At 37.4% G+C, this 21,685-nt stretch overlaps 3 protein-coding genes across 3 annotated transcripts; 2 read left to right on the top strand and 1 right to left on the bottom strand.

The window, feature by feature from the left end:
* The first annotated feature begins 12,611 nt into the window (after positions 1-12,611).
* On the top strand, positions 12,612-15,268 carry LOC137740989 (omega-amidase, chloroplastic-like). The gene is made up of 10 exons (XM_068480798.1): positions 12,612-12,973; positions 13,365-13,481; positions 13,598-13,819; positions 13,919-14,012; positions 14,138-14,212; positions 14,303-14,381; positions 14,467-14,482; positions 14,622-14,702; positions 14,803-14,885; positions 14,977-15,268. Exons 1-10 carry the CDS (start codon positions 12,896-12,898, stop codon positions 15,050-15,052), a joined length of 921 nt encoding a protein of 306 aa, XP_068336899.1. The 5' UTR covers positions 12,612-12,895; the 3' UTR covers positions 15,053-15,268.
* A 244-nt stretch (positions 15,269-15,512) lies between these two features.
* LOC137739164 (putative pentatricopeptide repeat-containing protein At5g37570) lies at positions 15,513-17,623 on the top strand. The gene is made up of 2 exons (XM_068478679.1): positions 15,513-16,608; positions 16,954-17,623. The coding sequence occupies exons 1-2, from the start codon at positions 15,606-15,608 to the stop codon at positions 17,601-17,603; spliced, it is 1,653 nt and encodes a 550-aa protein (XP_068334780.1). The 5' UTR covers positions 15,513-15,605; the 3' UTR covers positions 17,604-17,623.
* A 122-nt stretch (positions 17,624-17,745) lies between these two features.
* LOC137740353 (developmentally-regulated G-protein 2-like) lies at positions 17,746-21,531 on the bottom strand. Its single transcript, XM_068480220.1, has 12 exons — positions 21,479-21,531; positions 21,134-21,231; positions 20,943-21,010; positions 20,655-20,731; positions 20,349-20,529; positions 20,067-20,123; positions 19,771-19,845; positions 19,492-19,611; positions 19,139-19,309; positions 18,638-18,751; positions 18,353-18,523; positions 17,746-18,139 (listed from the first exon to the last, which is right to left on the bottom strand). Exons 2-12 carry the CDS (start codon positions 21,201-21,203, stop codon positions 18,044-18,046), a joined length of 1,200 nt encoding a protein of 399 aa, XP_068336321.1. The 5' UTR covers positions 21,204-21,231; positions 21,479-21,531; the 3' UTR covers positions 17,746-18,043.
* Between the last annotated feature and the right edge of the window lie 154 nt (positions 21,532-21,685).

Raw genomic sequence — 21,685 nt, 5'->3', positions numbered from 1 at the left:
ATAATAAGGCTGTATTATTTTTCCAATGGTTCTCAATAATTTGGGATATGTACTCTTCGATTGGTGTGTTGTGATTGCTGGAGGTCTGTATTTATGTTCTCTTCTGCATGCATGAATTTTTTAAACAGTGTTAGTTGGTTTCTGTCGATTGCATTTCTTAGCCGTTGATTGATTGGTTAATGCACAATGTTGTGAGGAAAGAAAAAGGCTTACGAACTTGTAAAGTGGGAAGGTTGTACCCAAGATGAGAACAGAAAGATCTACAGGCAGAAGTGCTTGCAAATCGAAAGCACCTTGTCTTTGCTGCATATAATATTTTTATGGGTCAATTATATTGATGGTTTAATTAGGATAAGAAGCAAGCAATTTGGTTTCTATATTTTAAAAATTGTAAAAAGTAGAAAAAACAATCTCTAAAGTTACCAATTATATTTAGGTACTAACAACAGTGAGAAAAGAGAGAATCGAACTCAATTGAAGATCTTGAGTGCATGAGTGAATGTTCTTTAACCAATGTGCTACAATCCTCTTGCTAAAGTTACAAATTGTTAGCACTATTTGTCCCCCTACTCATCAGAATGTCATGTTAATTGCTATATTTTATATGAGGGTTTGGTGGACCTATGTTTTGCTTACGAAAATAAGCTAACTAAGTGTTATGTCAAAAACACAAAAGTAAACTTGATTGTAACTAATCTTTAACTTGATTCTTACACTTCTAACCCAAAAAGAGGATTGATTAAATCAAATCAAATCAAATCCCCTTTTTATTAGAAAGAAAAAATGTTTTTATTTAACCCTTCTATTTTGCTCATCTTTGCCCTAACACACTCATAAATTCAAACTTGAAAATTCTTTTTTTGAGTGATGCTTGTCACATACCGTTCTTAATTTTTAGCTGTCGAATCAAATAAACTGAAGAAGATCAATTAAAAATAAATATGTACAAATAAAAATTAATGCGTGAATTGCACCGCCCCTTTTTTTGGGAAGGAAAGAAAACATGAGAGAACGACTGTTTTTTATCTTACAAGTTACGACAAAACAAAAACAAAAAAAATATCAAAGAAGGGAATAAGGGCCCGGTAGGGTAAAATAGGAGCCCACCAAAGCACCGGAATCCAAGCGTGCTACAGAATAATTGGATTTCGGATTTGGAAATTGGAAGGCTGGCCAACGCAAACAAGTCCAGTGACTTTATGAAATGGCGTTTTCACCGCACGTGGTGGACTAGGCCAGCATGTTCCAATCCTGTCGCGCATTCACACGTGTGCAATCTCCTAATTTATCGCAGATCCCGACGAGATACGCTGCCATTTACCTTTGCCCCCCTATTGCATGCCAATCAAATCACCACCACTCATGACACGACACGTGTACTGATTCGTCATGCATTGGCCTTTTTTAGCTTTGATGAAGAAAAGTACAAAAAAGACCTTGGAAATTGTACGTGGGACGTTCTTTGAGATGGGTAGTTTTGGGATGAGGGAATTTGGAGGGAGAGGGAAAAAGAGAGGAGGAGGAGACAAGGCAGCTTTAGTAAAAGAAAAGAAGGTGGTGGTTTTAATGGTGTTTGTGTGTGGCAGTGATAAAGTGAAAGTGAAGAGAATTTTGGTGATCCCAAGAGGATTGCTTACAGTGATATGGAAACATACTCAGAGAGGTTGCAGCCTTCTTTTTCCCCTTTTTTTTGAGAAGGGAGAGAGATTTGATTTAAATTTTTATTTTTTTATTTTTAAGTTTTGTTTATGAACACTTAAATAATCGTACATATCAATATATAAATTGATTATGAAGTTCATATTAATTAACGGGTGTTAATGACTTAAACACGACCATTATATTATATTTGTGTCTATTATAACATATCAATGAGAGTTTGCAATGTGTACCTATCACAAAAAACCCTTTTAATTCTTCAAGTTCCCTTGAACTCAACATGTGATAGATAACACGAGAAAGAGTTTTCTACACTTGTTGCGTGAAAAATGAGTCTCACATTTCTGGTCATGTGCTGCTCGCACATGAGACACTCGTTCTAAGCAATGACTGCATAAAAGTTCATCTCTTATAATGTAACTAAAAAGAATGAATGAAAGTACTACTGCAACTACAAATTTTTTTTTTTTTTATACTCTAACGTAGTGATTCTTTTTAGGGCCGGTCTTTTTAAATCCTTGCTCTTAAGTCTTGCCTAGCGCTTTGAAGAATAGTATACGACCAAATCCTGCAGTAAAGAACTCTCTCAATCCATCTCTTCCTCCTATTTCAGAACAGAAAAATCCACATATTTTCATGCAAAGAAACATGCACTAACTGCAGTGGTCATGCTAGTCCTATAAAATCAGGTAACCATGACAAAAAATGTAGTGAAAACAATGTGGCTTTGCCGAATTACTAACCACATACAGCAAACAATTGAATTGAAAACGATTGCCAAGGACACGTACTACTTATAACTTGTGCTATAATTTTCAGCAAAGGGTGGTGGTGTGGAAATTGAATCTGATAAAGAAAAGATGGTGAGTTCATATATATTATGGTGAAAGCAATAAGCCTTGAGAGAGAGAGAGAGAGAGAGAGAGAGAGAGAGAGAGAGAGAGAGAGAGAGAGAGAGAGAAAGGGCTCCAAGGCCACCAGCTCCAAGTGAGGGATGTTGACATGAGAGAGATGAGAAACCCTAACCCTAGTGCCAGTGGGGAATATGAAGTTTATTGGGATTTCCTCCAAAGTGAAATTATATCATGTGTGGTGGCTAGTGAAGCAAAAGACAGCAGTGCAATTCCCACTATACACATCTTTTTAGCATTGTGCTAAATTTGGCCTTACAGTCTCAGTCTATCATAATTTCTTGGTCTGCCTTCAAGAATCATGTGTAGATACACACAGAAATGTCATCATCAATTCACACATTACTCTATAAAGCTGTAAATATAGGCACTTTGAATTTTCCAAGTAACAAAAATAAGATTAATTTCGTGCCCATCAACCTTTTTTCTTGATGTGAATTAATTCAGTTCTTAATCGCAACATATTATGTCAATTACCTGTGATGTGTATTGGCAAACTTGAAAGAAAATTAAAAAAAATTGTTTGGCTACTTAACCTGCAAACCAGACATAATACAATTAATACAATTAAAACGACGTCTTACAAATAAGAAGTCACGAATCGAAAATTCATGGTCAATAATTCTTGGTGCACTTCAATGATGAAAATGACTCCTCACCTGCAAACCATGCGTGTATTGGTTAACCAACACTGTAGATCTTATATTTTTATTTTGGTACATAAATTAACAGTCCAATATTGCAGTCTAAACTATAGTTGACAGCACCATTTCTTGGTGTGCCTGCAAATTCACATTCTAATTTGGAATGTGTCTTATCAATTCTCACCATGCATGTACAGAGCAGTGCCAACTCTAAACCCTTTAACCTATTTTTACTGTTATTTGAATTCTTAATCATAATATTTTGAATAATTGCAGAATATCAATGTCTTGCAGTAAGGAACTTGCGTACAATTTTCTATCTTAATTAAGAATTTTTCTTGATAATGAAATTCATAGTAAATAAACGATATTGGACCCAGTTCAAGCAACACTATCATGTACAGAAATATGACATATTTAGATTCGTACAGTGAGATTAGCAGTCTGAGAAGTTGCAGTCTAACTCAAATCACACATAGTGCTGCCAGTGTCCTTTTACCACGGTGGTGGAAAAGTGTTGAGCCTTGCATGATAGTGTGGGTTTGAACTCCATCGGTGGCTAATCTAATATCTAATTTAACAAAACCTATCGTTTAACAAAAAAAATCACACATAGTGTTCTGCAAAGTCATTCAAATAGTATAAACCTACAAATAAAGCCATTGTGTGTTAGCGCATCTCTTGCTCTTAGCGCTTTACTAATAACATAGAAAAGGCTTTTCTTGCTTCTGGTGTTGACTGCACCAAATACTGAAACGACGGCTGATCATTTTGCAAAATGAAAGCAATTGATGTGTTCAAATATCAACAAGGAAGTCATTGATTTTGATTGAAACTAGAACGATGTCTAGCTGAACATATAAATGTAGTTATGTTTGTGTACCTAACTGATGGAATTTACCCGCCCCAAAATTACACTATAATTAACAGTAGTAGTAGTAGTAGATGACGAATAGTACGTAGTGGTCTCAAAATCAAGTCCCTGTTGCATGTGTGGGATTTAGGCATCTGTCTTTGTTGCTATCGGACTATAACTATCTAGATTGCCATACCAAATTTACTGTAGTTAGTCTGACAGCAATCAGAATGAAAATGAAGTGGAATTATTATTCATTCAAAGACTTGACCTGACCACCCTCACTTTCCAAATGCTTATTGTCCATTGCTTCTTCCATGCATGCATTATGCTGCGGCTACAGTATCATGTGAAGTACAATCCCGACTTAATAAAAAACGGAGCGGTTCTCCTTGCATAGAGGTGGCAAATTTATTCATTGGGTTGTTAATGGGTACCCATTAAGACCCACTTAATTTGATATCACCATACACCAGTAACGGAGCCACACAGAGACGAGGGTAGGGCTAGGCCCATCCTGGAATTGCTTTAGATGTATATATTTGTAAGCTTTTCTCACCATAAAGATTGTGCGGCCTATTGGTTGTTAAGTTTGACAACATCAGAGGGGTGATGGTTCGAAACTGGCAGTAGCCAACGACATCTCTGCGTCTTTTATAATCCAACCTCCCGTTTATTTTTATAAACCTAACCTTATAACTAGGCTTCATAAACCCAACCTGAGCTCTTTTTTTATATTATTTATAAACCTAACCTTATAACTAAGCTTCTGTTTAACCATATAAAATTCAATTCACTCTTTTAGTCAGTTCATATAAAACGAGATCTATACAATTTAGAAGAAGATCAAATCATGTTGAAAGGAAATCTCATAGAAATAGCTTTGATTCTTGACCTTAAATTTTCGTTCAAGCCTTAGTCCTTCTTAACCAAAACTTGTAAAGAAGTTATGTTCTTATGATATATTCTACTCAACACCAAATTTTTCATACAAATTTAAGCTCCATCACATTTGTTTGATTAAAAGTTTCCATGCCAATAGAAAAAAAAGCTTTAGTTTTCTCCAACTAATTATGTTGATATAAGGCCCTTCCTGGGACCAACAATTACTAGCTCCGCCACAGCCTTATACAATCATTACTACCAATCTCACTTCCACATTATGATGATATCAAATTAAACGAGCCTTAGCAAGTACCCATTAACAACTCAATAAGTTGATTTGCCACATCTATCCTTGCACATCTTGTTTACTTTTAGCCTATGAATTGAATCAATATTCTTAATTGAAAGAAATTGATAAAAATGTGCACAAGGAAAACAATGAGTGTGCATATATCATTGCTCAAATAACAATGGGCTATTAGTTAGTTCTCTTTACACATAATTTGTGATGGGCCTGTCATCTTGGGCCTATGCCCTATTAATTGGGCTAACGTATTCTTTATAGTAATTAATTATGACGGGGCCATGTACTTTCTTAACAAACGGAGGTTCGAATTTAAAATCACTACATAATTGCAATATTATATACTACCGCAAAAATATTTCATTTCGGTTGGTTATGCAATTAAACTGAGTAACTTCAGGCCCTCAATTATTTAGAATCAACGAACTCTAGATTCCAACTCAATCAAATAATTTATCATCTCCGATGTAAAATTTCATTCATATAAAAATGAACAAAATAATTTTCTCATCCGTGTTGAGAAAAATTCTCAAGATTGTTTTGAGTCAACTAAAATCGACATATTCATATACTCATTTAGCTATAGACGCAATAAACTATAAACTGTCACTTGAATATCTTTATTGATGGGAATTAAGTATTAATAGGCTGAGATCCGTTTCTTATTATACAATGAGAGTTAAAAGAACTACATAATGATCGCTTGTATTAAAAGTCATCATTGTAACAACCCGTGACACAGCCCGACCCGGAATATCCATTAGGATCCCAAATCGAGGCGTGATGGTCGACACCAAGAAGGTGACAAAGCCATAAAGTGTGATAATGTATAAAATGTGAATACATTAAAATCTTAAAATGCCTAAGTACACAAGTGCGCTGTGAGCGGGTCTGGACCCATTTCACGCGTGATACAGAGCATAGGTATAGTACAGTAAGGTAAGATAATGATTATATCATCGAAAAAAGCCACATGTACTGGGAAGTGCCACAAATCCTTGTCGATAGGGAAACTCTGCTGCTAGTACCTGGAGGGGTGCATAAATACAAAATGTGAGTAAGTGATCGAAACAAGGATTTTCAAAATCATTTCCCATTAACAAAGGTAATAACCCCTCACCGTAAGACCTGTATAGTTTCCAACAAATCATACTATGTAAGAGTATGAAATCAAAAGTATAGTAATAGTAAACCCGGATATATACCACTATCCAACATCTCAGTAGCAATACAAATAATCATGTGCTTAAAAAACCATACTAGCATGCAAGTTATACAGGTCACGATAGGTGACTCTGACTTATGTGTTAGTATTGGTTGAGGTGATATATGTACAGTTGTACAGGTCACCTAGACCCATTTCAACGCACACTCGTGTACTTAGGCATTTTAAGATTTTAATGTATTCACATTTTATACATTATCACACTTTATGGCTTCATCACCTTCCCGGTGTCAACCAGCACACCTCGATTTGGGGTCCTAATGGATATTCTGGGTCAGGGTGTGTCAACCCGTCTCTAACTTTACGATTTTATTAATTTTAAATGAGTGAATTGATGAAAATGTCCCTAGAAGCAAGGATGTTGACTTTCGTTGACCAGCGTATTGTGAGACGTATGAAACATTTTTTTTAGCGTATCCTCGTAGTGCTTGCCACTGCGAACGTGTGGGCGCAAACGAAATCGAATTCGAAGTTACGACGAAAATTTTATGAAACTACGAACGTGAAGGGCGATTTGATAATTTCACGCTTACGGGAGATTTTCTTTCTGTTTTGTCTTTTATAGGTTTGGTGTGTCAGCTAAGTGGGTCCCACAACCCACTATTTTTCCTCACTCCCGTGTTCCCTTCTAAATGCTCTCGGCCTCTCATTGGTTGCCACCTCACTTCTCTCCCTGCTCCCTCACCTCTCTCTCTTCCTCTCATTATCATCTTCTTTTCTAAAGAACAGAGGCCAAAAGGCCAAGAACCAACCACACCACCACCATACCATTGCCACTCCGGCGAGGCGGCCACTGTCACAACCATGCTCGAAAACACTCTCATTTCTTTTCTCTTCTATGTTTCCTCCCTCATCTTTCTCACTTTAACACTTTTTCCCTCTCCGGAAACCACACACCACCACCACCTGATTACTCTGGCAAGCTAGACCATCAGATCACCACTATGCCTTGTCATTCCCTATCTCTGGTAGGTGGGCTAAGGCTGCAGGCCCAATCCGAACCAAACCCAGGCCAAAGAGGCTGGGTTATCCTTGTTAACGGCTAGCCCAACGGGCTGCAACCATGGTTCAGACATCAAAACAACGTCGTCCTGGTGGCATGCTTGACGCGGTTGGGTTACAAGCCAGCGCGCAAGTCAATGGCAGTGCCACGATGGTGGTGTGGCGGCCGTGCCGCACAGTGTTCCACAAATTTATTTTTTTTTCGACTTTTCTAGGGTTTGAAAAATCCTAAATTGCTTCTAATTTATTTGTATGCTTTGACTCACAAATTCAACATAGCAAAATAATTGCGTTATGAAACATATAGAATATATATATATATATATATAGGAAGGAAAATATAAACATCATGTTCATGCATTATCAGGAATGTTTTCATGCTTCGTGAATGTTTCAATAACAACCGCAGCGTTGTCATCATATCGTATTATCATACCATTGTCGCATTTGAGTTCTTTACAAGTACGTACAATGACAGCTCGGACCACTTCTGATCTTTCTAGAGGTGTATTTGGTACAAACCTTGCGCTTGCGTTTACCCTTTTTTCAAACAAAAAAGTACCATTCATTTTTAGAATTCAGTAGACAACAAAATTCTTATCTATATCAGAAACGAAAGAAACATTTGGCTTCAAATTAAAGTAAAACAAATTCAATTTTATATTCGTTTTAAATTAAAACATTATGAGACTAATTCTTTTTTATTTATTTTTTTTTAATGTATATTGTTTATATTGTAATTTATCTTATATATTAATATTTATTCTTTTACTATACTATTATGATGTTAATATTAGTACTATTTGTAGTAGCCGTCCTTATATATCGTATTAACAATCGAAAGATGGTCGAAAGAAAAAATCTCTATTTGACAGGGCTTCTTCCTATACCTATGAATTTCATTGGACCCAGAAATGATACATTGGAAGAATCTTTTGGGTCTTCCAATATCAATAGGTTGATTGTTTCGCTCATGTATCTTCCAAAAGGAAAAAAGATATAAGGTACAAAACAAATAAAAGCCTTTGAATTTTGTAGAAGATAACCTCCTCCTACAATCCTTCAATTCCTTAGCTTCTGGCAAGAGCGTGCTGATAACGTGTGAGGTGTGTGTTGTATCACCCCATTGTGCCTTTATCTATAGTAGTATGATATGTTAAATCCTTACCCTTTTAGGATTACAGCTCTGATAAGATATTAACTACTAAAGGGAATATTCAAAGATATCCATATATACACTAGGATTTATACAATCACATTCATATTCTAAATATGACTGTAACACTAACTATATATTAAATAATGACTCAGAAGTGAACAACCACATAATAAATAATAGGGGACTTTAATGAAAAGCTTTCGGTACTGTTCACTTTAACGAAAAAACCACATTTTTACATTAAAAAGTCAATTCTGATACTATTCACTTTACCCTTTATTTTGTCTTTATCGTTAAAACTCAAAGTTTTCAAACCATTTTTATTAGTTTTCCTTAAATAATATTTACAACATTATTCTCATATTTTGTGGCTTCTCAGCCGAACTTATTTAGAAAAAGAATCTCCAAACTGCAGCACGGATATATATATATATATATATATATATATATATATATATATGTATGTTAGAAACGCTAGTGCATTTAGTAATTTTCATTTTATTTTTAATACTGTTGATATTACCACCTGCAATTTATATATTAGGAAGAATGGGAGAGTTTGAACTTGGACGTAATGAGTTGGAAATGAAGACTTTTGCTATCACGACAGTTCATCACTTGTCTGCATGTATAATTAGCCCCCTATAGTTTAAGACTAATTAATTACAATAACTTAGGTCGATATTTCACCATATGTTATTACAAACAATATTAATATTCTAGGGTTTGAACCATAACATAGTAGGTTAAAGAGAAATTGTCTATGTACAGGGCAATGCCCCACTTTTGCATTTTTGTTCATGTTTTTTTTTTTTTTTTTTTTTTGGAGAACTAGGTAGAGAGAGCAAAGAAAGCAGTGAAAGGAGATACAACGAAAGAGACGCTTCAACCAAGTGAAAACGTCACGCCCTACACTGCCAACTAACAACTAATGAGGACAAGGAAAACCATCATTGTTCAAAACAAAAACCAACGAAGATGGGGGCCTATCAACCCAAACTACATCACACGTCTCCACACAATCAACCGACGTTAGAACATCCACCGTCATATTGGCTGATCTTGAAACCCAAGATTTTGTCTACATCAATCCAGGACGGAGCCAGCTAGTGGCTGCCCTGGGCTCTCACACACCCTAAGTTTTAAAAGATGAAAAAAAATTTGTGTTAAAATAAGCATGTTATGGAAAAATTGAGTCTATATTGCACAAAACAGAAACTTATCCTACCCTTAACACCTAAATTTTACTACATACTAGAAGTAAGATAAATTAGCTCACCCCTATTTAAATTCTGAACTCTGTCCTTTGCGTACATTGTAATATGCATTGTTTTTGTACTGAACACCTATTGTCACCAACTTTTCTTGTCTTCTGTATTTCCTCTTGCTAATTAAATAGGAAGTCATAGTCGGAGTAGTTGCGTTATCAAAATGCGTGTTATTCTCTTTCAATTGTTTATCCTCTTGCAAGTTTAACGTTTATTTCAAAAAACCAAAGCTTGTACAAGAACTGTCAACTAAGTAAGATAATTAAAGTTCTAATCAGTTTATGGTTGTTATCTAATACACGAAGAAAATATTAGAAGTCCTTAACAAGCAAGCACATAAAATGATCAAGAACGAGCCAGAACCCCACTGATCATGACATTATCCCTCGATTAGAAGTCCTTTTACTTGCGTGTAAGTTTCTAATACTAATAACCAACTGCCAGCAGTGGCATTCCTATCACACATACAACTCATCTGAGGAGCCTTGGCCTCTCTGTGGCCTCCAGTGGCACTTAGGAAACATTCAACCGAACAACTCTCTCAGGGGCTTTTGTCTTGCCACCAACAAGATTTATAAAAGAGAGAAATTAGACAAAGAAGACAACAGAGGACATTATATGATCTTACACGATTGGGATAGATAACATTGAGGTTCTGATATTATCTACTTCTGTGGGCGTGACTTCCATGGAATTCTCTTGATCCTCGTGAGGTGTAAATGCCAGCTGGTTATTGCCGGAACGCAGTCGGTCAATCAGAGTACGGCAGATAGGGCAACCGGAATGAGAATCAAGCCACATGTCAATACAAGGTGCGTGGAAGATGTGCTTGCATTTTGGTAGCCGCCTCACAGTTTCCTCATCTTCCAAACCTCTCAAGCACACTACACATTCGATGGTAGTACTAGTTTTACGATATAAAGCTTCTTCATCATCTTGGTTTTGATCAGGATCACCATCATCACTCTCTTTCTTATAACTGAATGTGATTAAATCCGGCTTCAACCTCTTATCAACCGTGCATTCGATCTTCTGGACACGCTCGCTGCTAGTCGGAAGAGACAATGGTATTCGCATACGATATACATACCATCCGATTACGACTGAAATGACGAGCACACCAAATACCACGATGCCTGATACGACTAACATGGGTTTAGGTTTAGGTTAGGTTTAGTTTGTTGTTGATACTGGAATGTTACAAGTTTTTGGGAATCTTAATTAGGGGGCCCTGCTTTAAAGATTCACAAAGAATATAAGTAATCCAAAAGTGTTCAAGGATGTTGAATTATTAAATAATATGATCCGATAAGAACAAAGACAGATAGTAATGATAGGAAGAACTTAATTGGTCTATATATTGTCTATGCCGGCTTAGTATCAAGGGTGGTGTGAATGTGACAGATTGAGGTTTACTATGATGCTTCTCCACCTACTGTTTTGTAGGTTAACTCTTGGCAAGAATTTTTTTTTTTTTTAAAGAAAAAGAAATCTTCTTTTTGGTGAACAAGTATTTAAATTAAAAGAGAATCTTCAATTTGTTCAAAAATAAAAAAGAGAATCTTCAAACCTCCTTTTTATTTTCTTCTATTTTCCCTGAAAATGAGAGAGAGGCAGTATGGACGAGAATGTGAGCAATAGCAGAGCCAGAAATTCATGTTAGGAAGGGCACACTTTAAACTAAAATGGACATAATATATGCAAAAATTATCTCGTTCTTTTGGTCACCTTGGTCTCAAATTTAAAAGTGAGTGACCATGCATTTATTCTTCATTATAAATGGTCAACTATATCAAAAGTTGAAAATAAAACATTATTAAAAGCACATCCATTTATTCTTCATTCTTGATATCAAATTCAAAGGTGACTGACCATGCATTCATTTTCTTATAGTGACCAAGAGAACATTTATCTAAAAACATGAAGGTATGAGAGCATTTGAAGGGTTTTTTGTGCGAATTTGGAAAAATGAAATATTTTTCTCTTCTTGATTTCATAGACAATCTAATATAGGGAAATGAGAAATTAACCAAAATAATAGTCTGCAAGCAAAGGGAAAAATTGTATATAGGCAAGGAATAGAGAACATGATCAACTAATATTAGTATAGTTTCTATTTGTTGGATTGAAGTTAATTGGACTAACCACTACAATTACAAATTCAAGTTGATAGTGGTATTATAAAATTAATTAATGATAGTAGAGGTTATTAGGAAAAATAATTTGAGGATAGGCCCGAGCCTATCCTAGTCTAAAGGTGGCTTCATCACTGAATGTGAGGTGGTAAAATAGTAAGATGTAAGTAGGACGTTTTATATTTGATTTTTGTGTTCGATAGGATTAAGGGCTGGTTTGGTATTGCTGTGTTTTGAAAAAAAGCTACTTATGTTGTGCTGTGAGAATAAGCAGCTGTGAAATAAAGCAGCAGAGTGTTTGGTAAACTTTTTTGTAAAAATGCTTTTGAAAAAAAAAAAGTAGTATTATAGTGTTTGGTAAACTTTTATGTAAAACAGATGTGAAAAAAAGCCAGTTTTTCAAAGCTGGGTTTTGCAGCTTCTTGTTTTTGGCTTTTTTTTACTCAAAACTGTGAAAAAAAGCTGAAGCTGTATGTTTACCAAACACAAAAACAGCTCCCAGTTTTTTTTTATACCAGCTTTTTTCAGAATCACCTCAGTACCAAACCAGGCCTACTCTAGCTTATTGACAGCTGCATTTTGGAAGATGTGGTCAATAAGATGTTGTCACTAGCATTTTGGCAGCTGCCTTGGGTTTTAACTTTCCATGGAGTCGATCATACCAAAATTGGGCAGCTTGTGATTTTTTGTTTTTCTTTGTGAATAATGCTATCCAAAATTATGAGATAAGTTAGAGAAAATTGGTTGCACAAAGTCAAAGAGGGTGACAATAAACAAGTCAAATATATAGAAAGGCGTTCCCTTTTGCTTCCTAATTTAATCAAGACCTAAAAACCTCCGATTTGTTATGGCATCTCTCTGGAACACCAGTAATCCCGCCATGGCTGATGCCTCAGATCCATTTCAACTCCCCAATATTCCAAAGGTAGTTTTGTTTTCAGCACAAGTTATTGTATCAATTATTCCCAATAAATATTTGAACACTGAACTTTCCAATCTTCATGTTCCACTTTTCGAAATGTGGCTGAATGTTGCACTTATTTTGTGTTCTTGATCAATTCTCGAGTCCCAAAAAATTAGTAGAATTCTTGCGAATATCTGAACTTAATCAAGTTGGTTAAAATATTGTGCTCTCCCCTCTGCACCTAACTACCTGAGTTCGAGTTCCCATTCTCATAGTTTAGATGAGTTTAATGTAGAATATCGATTATATAAAAAGAGAACTGCATACTTTTCACAAAATTGTTCTTGTGGCGATTATACATAGGTATTACAAAGGTGTGATATAACTGAAAACAGTTTTTGTTATGGAACAGTTTAAGGTTGCTCTATGTCAGTTGTCGGTTACTTCTGACAAGAATCAGAATCTTGATCGTGCCCGCATTTCGATAAAAACTGCCGCCGAGCAAGGCGCAAAGCTACTTGTTTTACCAGTGAGTTAACTACCAAGTAACTGCTCATATGGTTGCAGCCAAGTTGTTTGTAAAAATTTCTGTGAGAAGTCCTCAGGACATAATACATGTTGGTTTGAATTGCATTTTTGTTAAAGGAAATGTGGAACTGCTCTTATTCAAGTGAGTACTTCGCAAAATTTGCTGAGGATTTTACGAATGAGGATGCCTCGCCGACGTTGTCCATGCTATCGGAGGCTGCTTATTGCCATGGGATCACAATCGTAGGAGGGTCGGTGCCTGAACGGGATCATGGCCGGTTGTATAATACTTGCTGCATATTTGGACCAGATGGAAAGCTCAAGGCTAAGCATAGGAAAGTAAGAACATGTTAATTCGATAACATTAGACACGGAATTAGGAGCGTAAAATTGGATAGAACTCTTGAAAAGAAGGTGTTGGTGTTGCTTCATTTGCAGATACATTTATTCGACATTGACGTTCCAGGAGAGATATCATTTAAGGAATCTGACTTCTTTTCGGCAGGAGATCAAACTACCATAGTGGACACAGGTATGCATCCGAATTGTCCTAAACTTTCCTCGAGGAAATGTGTGATGTCAATTTTTTTATTTCAAGATTTTATCCGGATTGTCTATGAGTTAAGCCACTGTTGAGCAATTGTAGCACATTTGCAGAAGTTGGTCGTATCGGGGTGGGAATCTGTCATGATTTACGGTTTCCTGAACTTGCTGCATTGTACAGGGAAAAAGGTACAGGATTTTGTAAATGCTTGCTTAGTTTTGAATATCTCATCTGTATATTTCAAATAACAATATTGATCGTTACTGTATAAACGCAAGGCGTTCATATCATATGCTATCCCGGGGCATTCAACATGAGCACTGGTGAATTGTTTTGGGAGCTCGTACAGAGAGCAAGGTAAGAGTATATACCTTTTTTTCTACTTGCTCACCATTTTCCTCCTAAACTTCCTATGTGCTAACAGATACTTCCCTCTTTTCAGGGCGGTTGATAACCAGGTACGTATAAAGACTGACTTGTCCTGTTGCTTTCGACTTTGTATCTGTACATTTTTCTACTGTTCTACAGCCTAAAAACAATTCTAACATGACCTTTCCCCTCCCCCTGCCCTCTTTGGCTTCGGAATCACGGTGTTAGTTATTCGTAGCTACTTGTTCACCTTCTCGAGACTCCACTGGTTCTTACACAATATGGGGACACTCCATGCTAATTGAACCGGTACTATATAGTGTATAACGCAAACGATTGATGAGCATGAATGAACAAAAACACAAACGATTGTTTTCTTCATTTGTGTGTTTTGTGCTGTAATTGGCAGTCGGGCGAGATAATTGCAACCGCAGGGCATGAGGAAACTATTGTAATCGCTGAGATCAATTACTCTAAAATTCAGCTCCAAAGGTAGGTAGAGTTTTTGCAGTTAAATCTGCGGTATGTTATGTTCATTTTTTCTGATAGATATGTATGTTGACGTTGTGTGTAAATGATGCAGAAAGAGCCTCCAACTTGATGAACAAAAGTGGGAAGACATCTACAAGTGGATCGATGCGCATGAACTTAGTCCTTGAAGCCTTGAAGGATATAAACACTTAATAACATGTGGTTATGTTTTGTGTAGTAAATTATTGGAAGATATTACACAGACCACCGTTTTGTAACACATTCTTAGTTGGACCTTCTCGTTCTACTTTCTCAATTCTCTTTCTCATCCTGCAATGTTACATGATGATTGAAACCGTATACTATCTAGTTCATCATTTAAAGATCAACTATGCAATAATCAACTAAATTAGAAGTCGTTTAACTGTTCAATTTACGTTGTTTCAGCATTTAATGAATAATATGGTTCATATATTTGTTGGATATCTCTTAAATAAATAAAACAATATCAAAATTGATTATTTTTTGCAGCGTTCTAAAAACAGATGGTGCAAATTATAACAGAGAAATTATAAAATGAGAAAAAGAACCGAACATTTAAGATAATGACAGAGGCACCAATTTGTTTACCACCGTTTTCATGTCAACCGATGACAAATGGTTTGCGTTGGATTAAGTACATAAACAAAGGGGTTCGGCAGATGTCAATCGAATGCCACCAACAATGTTCAAATCAGCAGCATGACTTCGAAATTCATTCCCTCTCGAAACTCATTCCTTTATGTTAGCAATACCGTAAAGCAGCTAAAACAAAGCCACACTCTCTTACTCAAAGCCCCAACTGAACCCAACCGCCGTTACCATCTTTTGGCTCAGTTGCTCCAGCGGCTCCTGCAACTCCCTGGTGACAACCTCCGGTATGCCCACAACCTGTTCGATGAAATACCCAACTGCAGAATTCAGTTCCTCTGGACCTCCCTCATCCACTCCAATGTGCTTCACGATCGCTTTCGTCAGTCCATCGCTTTATATGCTCAAATGCACCGGGTTGACGTATCGCCATCTGGGTTCACCTTCTCTTCCGTTCTCAATGCCTGTGGTCGTGTCCCGGCGGCTTTCGAAGGGAAACAAGTCCACGCGAGGCTTCTGCAGTGTGGTTTCTTGGGAAACGGGGTAGTGCAAACTGCGCTTCTTCATATGTATGCAAAATGTGGCCTTGTAAGGGACGCGAGGGATGTTTTTGATTCGATGGAAGATAAGGATTTGGTTGCTTGGACGGCCATGATTTGTGGGTATTCGAAGATGGGACTGATAAGCGAAGCGCGGTGGTTGTTTGATAACATGGGGCAGCGCAATGCTGTTTCTTGGGCTACCATGGTTGCTGGGTACGCTAACAATGGTGATATGGAAAGGGCAAAGGAATTGTACGAACGAATGGTGGATAAAAATTCAGTGGCGTGGGTGGCTATGATAGCGGGATATGGGAAGCGTGGTAATGTAGTGGAGGCCGAGATGGTTTTTGACGAGATACAGATGCCGGATGCATCATGTTGGGCAGCAATGGTGGCTTGTTATGCTCAGAATGGTTATGCAGCAGAAGCCATTGAGATGTATAAGAAAATGAGGGAAGCAAAAGTGAGAGTCAGTGAGGTGGCAATGGTGGGAGCTATTTCGGCTTGTACACAACTTGGGGATGTTGAAATCGCAGCCACATTGGCAAAGCATGTGGAGGAAGGGTTTTGTGGTAAGTTCAAATTTAATCAATTCTTTAAATCGTTTGGTGTCAAGGATTTGATTGGATTGGCTAACTCATTAGATTCAATGTATGTTGAAAGAAGAAATGGGTGTCAACATATTCATTTTAATCTCTGAAAAAATGGTACGATGGGGAAGTGAATAAGTTTCCTTCATAGCTAAGACATGTTCAACCTTCAACTTAGACGACATTGAGAAGTCTACGTTCAACACACATTGAATCTAGTGAGTTGTCCAATTCAATCTAAACACCGAACAGGCCTACGATTTGCTATCTTTTGTATTGTTTACATTCTCTAGTGCTGATGTGCCCTCGTTTACCAAACACTTTCAGAGAAGACGATCTTTGTATCCAATGCATTGATCCATATGCATTCCAAATGCGGAAACATAGAGCAGGCATGGAGAGAGTTCAACAGAATGAGCATGAGAGATGTCATATCTTATAGTGCGTTGGTCACTGCCCTTGCTGACCATGGAAAGGCCGAGGATGCGTTGGATCTTTTCTCGAAGATGCACAAGGAAAGAGTTAGACCGAACGAGGTTACATTCGTCGGTCTCCTCAACGCATGTAGCCATGCCGGACTGGTTGAGAAGGGGTGCCGGTATTTTGAGCTCATGACTCAGGTTTTCGGCATTGAGCCACTAAAGGAGCACTATGCTTGCATGGTTGATCTTCTTGGAAGGGCTGGGATGCTTGAAAAGGCATACAATCTTATAATAGACAATGTCGGTGTCGCCGATGCAAAGATTTGGGGCTCCTTGTTAGGAGCTTGCAAGGTTCATGGCAATGCTGAGTTGAGCGAGATTGCAGCCAGGCAACTCTTCGAAATAGAACCGCGCGACGCAGGAAATTACGTGCTTTTGGCAAGCACTTATGCAGAAACAAATAAATGGGATGATGCTGAGAGAGTGAGAACGATGATGAATCAAAGAGGAATGGTAAAATCTCCTGGATGTAGCTGGAGAGGTTCTACTATCTAACCGGGTTATACCCTATCTCTCTCATTACGTGAATAATAGACTGTAAACTTTCTCATCGAAAAAATACTGTTCTCTTTCTACAAATGTGTGCATCCGATTTAGGTAGATAGGCTCGGAATCTATGCTTGGCACGCGAGCAAGATAAAGCCAAAGAGCGTTTTCGAAGTGTATTAAACACCATCTCCAAAACAGAGATCATGGTGCAGTACATGTTCAACATTCCATGAAGTAATTGATCTAAACTTACAACACAAGGACCAAAAAATCTACCTATTCCCATAAGCACGACACTCTAGCACCAATTCTTCACTTAGACTTAAGCAAATGATTTGCTTATGTCGTGCTCCATAGGCATCTCAAATACATCTCATCCGTGGATCATTCTTCTGTGGCGGTTCATGTAAGAAACTCGGGTCTGCATGGTATGCCTATCAATGATACTACTGCTTCAGGGGAGCCTTCTTCACTCTGTCAGATATACGAGCAGGGTCTGTTGAATGTGACTTGAACCGACCCCTCCCTTCCCCTTCCTTGTCCTGGAGAATCCAAATGCCAAATATTAGATTGTTTTCGAAAGAATATTTCTTTCCTCATCCGGTTGCAAAGAGAACAGAAAACAGTAAGACCCAACAAGCATCTGGAATCAGAATAATCATGGGACCCAAAAATTACGCAGAGAAATCAATGCGATATTGTATGTATCTATAAGAAAATTTTACTTGCAATGAACAACAGAAAGACCGGTTTACCTTTTTCTTCACAATTTGGACCACATCTTCATCATTCAAAACATTACCGAGGCCACAATGTTGTGGGTAGTGCCTTGCACTTGTACCCCACACTAACACGTATTTGACTTCCTTCACCAAACTCCTGTGTATGTGATTACAAAAGTCTCCAACAGTGCAGCCCCCTCTATCCTACACATACATGCAAAGAGGAATAAGAGAAAACAAACAAAGCCAGAAAGCTCATATGATGGAGAGCTAATTGATCCTATAAAGATACATAGATCAAAAATATTTGCAACTTACAGCAGAAAGAACTACTGGATCACCGAAATCAGGTTGCTGGCCCTGCGGCTTTGTATAAACTCTAACAAGTCCCATCTCTTCCCACATTTTTGCAAGTAGTCTGTCAAAGTTCAGCTGTTGAGCAAGGTAAAAACACAGTTAATCTTTCTGAACCGTTTCATATGCGATACTATTCATTTATATTTATTGAGGGGCCATTTGAAAACCATTTCATTTTTAGTTTTTGGTTTTCAGCTTTTTTTTATTTTTATTTTTAACTGAAAATGGAATGGTTATCAAATGGCCTCTAAATAAATTGTAATGTAATTTTTACACGTGTTGAAAATTAGGGTCCAGCAAAAACACAATTCTAATGGAAAGAACCACAGTATGCAATGTCTTCTGTGCTCTGACCAAAAGTTTTTCAATTTTGCAACTGCAGAGATTGCTCAAGGTTTCTTACTGGTAACACGGATGTACTCCGTATCTCATTTGAATAAAAACAAGAAGTGTAGAACTTGCCTTGAGATTGCAACTAATGACGACAGAATTCGGCTGACGGGCTAATTTGTCCACATCATCAATACCAATAACGTCTATCTTGTTGTACACATATACACACTTCATGTATTTCCGGTTTCCCTCAATCACATCAATAAGATCATCCACTGTCGCATCCTCGCGAAACAGCAACTGCATTAAATTTATTATACATGAGTATTCTTTTCCATGGGATGAGCACAGAAAAGAAAGTATCACCCAAATGAAAGATTGTACAGTGACTAAAAGAAAATCATGTACCATTAGTTGTGTATGCCCAATAAAAGAATCACCATTAGCTTTGATAAAGGACAATCTTGACTAATCCTAAGTACCTCAGCATTGTGAATTTTGTATTCGTGTAGAATTTGATAACAAAGCTTCTCATCCACATGAGTCAAAGTGCAAGTGCTGTTGAAAGAAATTCCTCCAGTCTTTTTCTTTTTGAAGTATATCTGCCAATGGAAGAAAATACAAAATCCAGCTTAAGCCCACAGTTAACAAAGCAAACATAACAAACAATATATGGAAACAGCTAAAAACCCGACAGAAACTAAGACCAAGTTCAGTCTGTTTTCAAAAATGCTAATAAATATTAAGAAGATAAAACTTACTTGAGGCGGCTTCTTGTTTAAACGTAAGCCCACAGCTTCCAGCTCCTTTGTCAATATTTGCCGATGGCCTTCACTCTGAAACATCAAAACGCAAGTGTTAGACTAAATAACTGACAGAAACCAAGCAAAAACAGGTAATCAACATAAGGCATCAACAGGACAGGGTCAAGAGGTCGAGCAGGTTGCTAAGAATGAAAACAATGAAAGGTCAGTAAGCAGACGAGTAGTAAACTTATTTATCAGCTATTGACATACCAATAGTAACAACAGCATGTTACTACAGAATAAATACTTACTTTTGAGGCATCAAGGACCATCAACACAATATCTGAAGACTTGGCAACAGCAATAACCTGCAAGAGAGAGTCTTATCAAATTCTATCCATTTCCATGATACTTGGAAATCGGAGCAGAAGAGAAGATATTGAATTGCCAAGGGCCAAATACAAGTCATCACCTTTCTATCATGAGGCGTTCATTTAAAAATCTTGTTCTAAAATTCTCATAATATTATTGTACGATAAACGAATAATGACATGTTATCACAAGAGGAGAAGAATCTTAAAGAGAATATTCACCTGCCTCCCACGACCTTTGCCTTCTGAAGCACCTTCAATAATTCCAGGAAGATCGAGCAGCTGAATTTTTGTATCATTGTAATGTATAATCCCAGGAATGCAGGTAAGAGTTGTGAACTCATAAGATGCAGCTTCAGAGTGTGTGCCCGTCAACATAGTCAAAAGTGTCGACTTCCCCACACTACAAGCAATAGGCAAAACTCATGAGGACTGGCCATGTCTTGTTGCTTTTAAAGCCAAAACATTTCATTTTGTTTTCTTCAAACTATACACAATGCATGTTAAGGTTATATAAATATCGCAAACCTTGGAAACCCAATAAGCGCAACACGTCCGTGACCAAACTTTGTAACTTCGAAACCATCTCCACCTCCGCTAGACCCCTGAATTTCAGTTTTGAATCATTAAAAATGGAAACTCTAAACCGCAACCACATAAACAAAACTATTGTACAAAGCATTACCAAGAAGCTCATGGCCATCAAAGTTCCTAACGTTAATACAGGAAAATTCTACATTCATATCATATCAAACTCGTGTGTGTGTGTGTGTGTGTGTGTGTGTGTGTGTGTGCGCGTGTGGAAAAGTTGCATACTTTTGGAGGCTCCAAAAGCTGAGTCCTGAGCTTGGCAATCTTTGCCTTGAGCTGGCCAAGATGATACTCTGCATTTTTTCAGCATTCCAATTAAATAAACAAAAAATTAAGATATAACCCAATTCATAAAAGACCATATTATATTTAAATACCCAATAAATATAGGTAAATTAAGTAAAAAGGGAAATTACCTGTGGCTTTATTTTTCTGAGTCCGAGCCATTTCGGCCTCAATTTCCTTGATCCTTTCAATGATCCCCATTGCTACTGGATTGTTTCAGCTCCTACAACTAAAAAAGCAACAGCAGGAACAGTTGAGATATACAAAACTACTAATTGGATAATTGAAAAGAAATCGAAAGGTCTGTTTGGTTGCCGAGAAATCGTCGATTCAACAGCGATGTCTCGGACACCAAACAGAGTGGATTACAGTGAGAGAGAACATGTTGAATTGCTGTCAGGGAGGTTGAATTCTTGAAGGAAGAAAAGGTAGTTTACGAATTGGAGGGAGTGGAAGAGATGCGGTGGAGGACTCACCGTGACTCAGTTGGCGACGATGATGTCTCCGGCGCTGAAAGCCTGAAAGTACCAGAGAGAGAGAGAGAGAGAGAGGGAGAGAGAGAGAGTTAGGGCTGAAGAAGAGAGAGAGTATGGGCTTTTAAATGTAAGGATCGTGGGTTGGGTAATGTGCGTCTTGGGCCTCTTTCTTGGGTACCATCTCATCAAACTTCCGGTCCCTTTTTG

This window comes from Pyrus communis, chromosome 7, assembly GCF_963583255.1.
Source record: "Pyrus communis chromosome 7, drPyrComm1.1, whole genome shotgun sequence".
Classification (NCBI taxonomy): domain Eukaryota; kingdom Viridiplantae; phylum Streptophyta; class Magnoliopsida; order Rosales; family Rosaceae; genus Pyrus; species Pyrus communis.
Note: the sequence above shows the minus strand (reverse complement) of the source record. Positions and strands in the feature narration are given on the sequence as shown.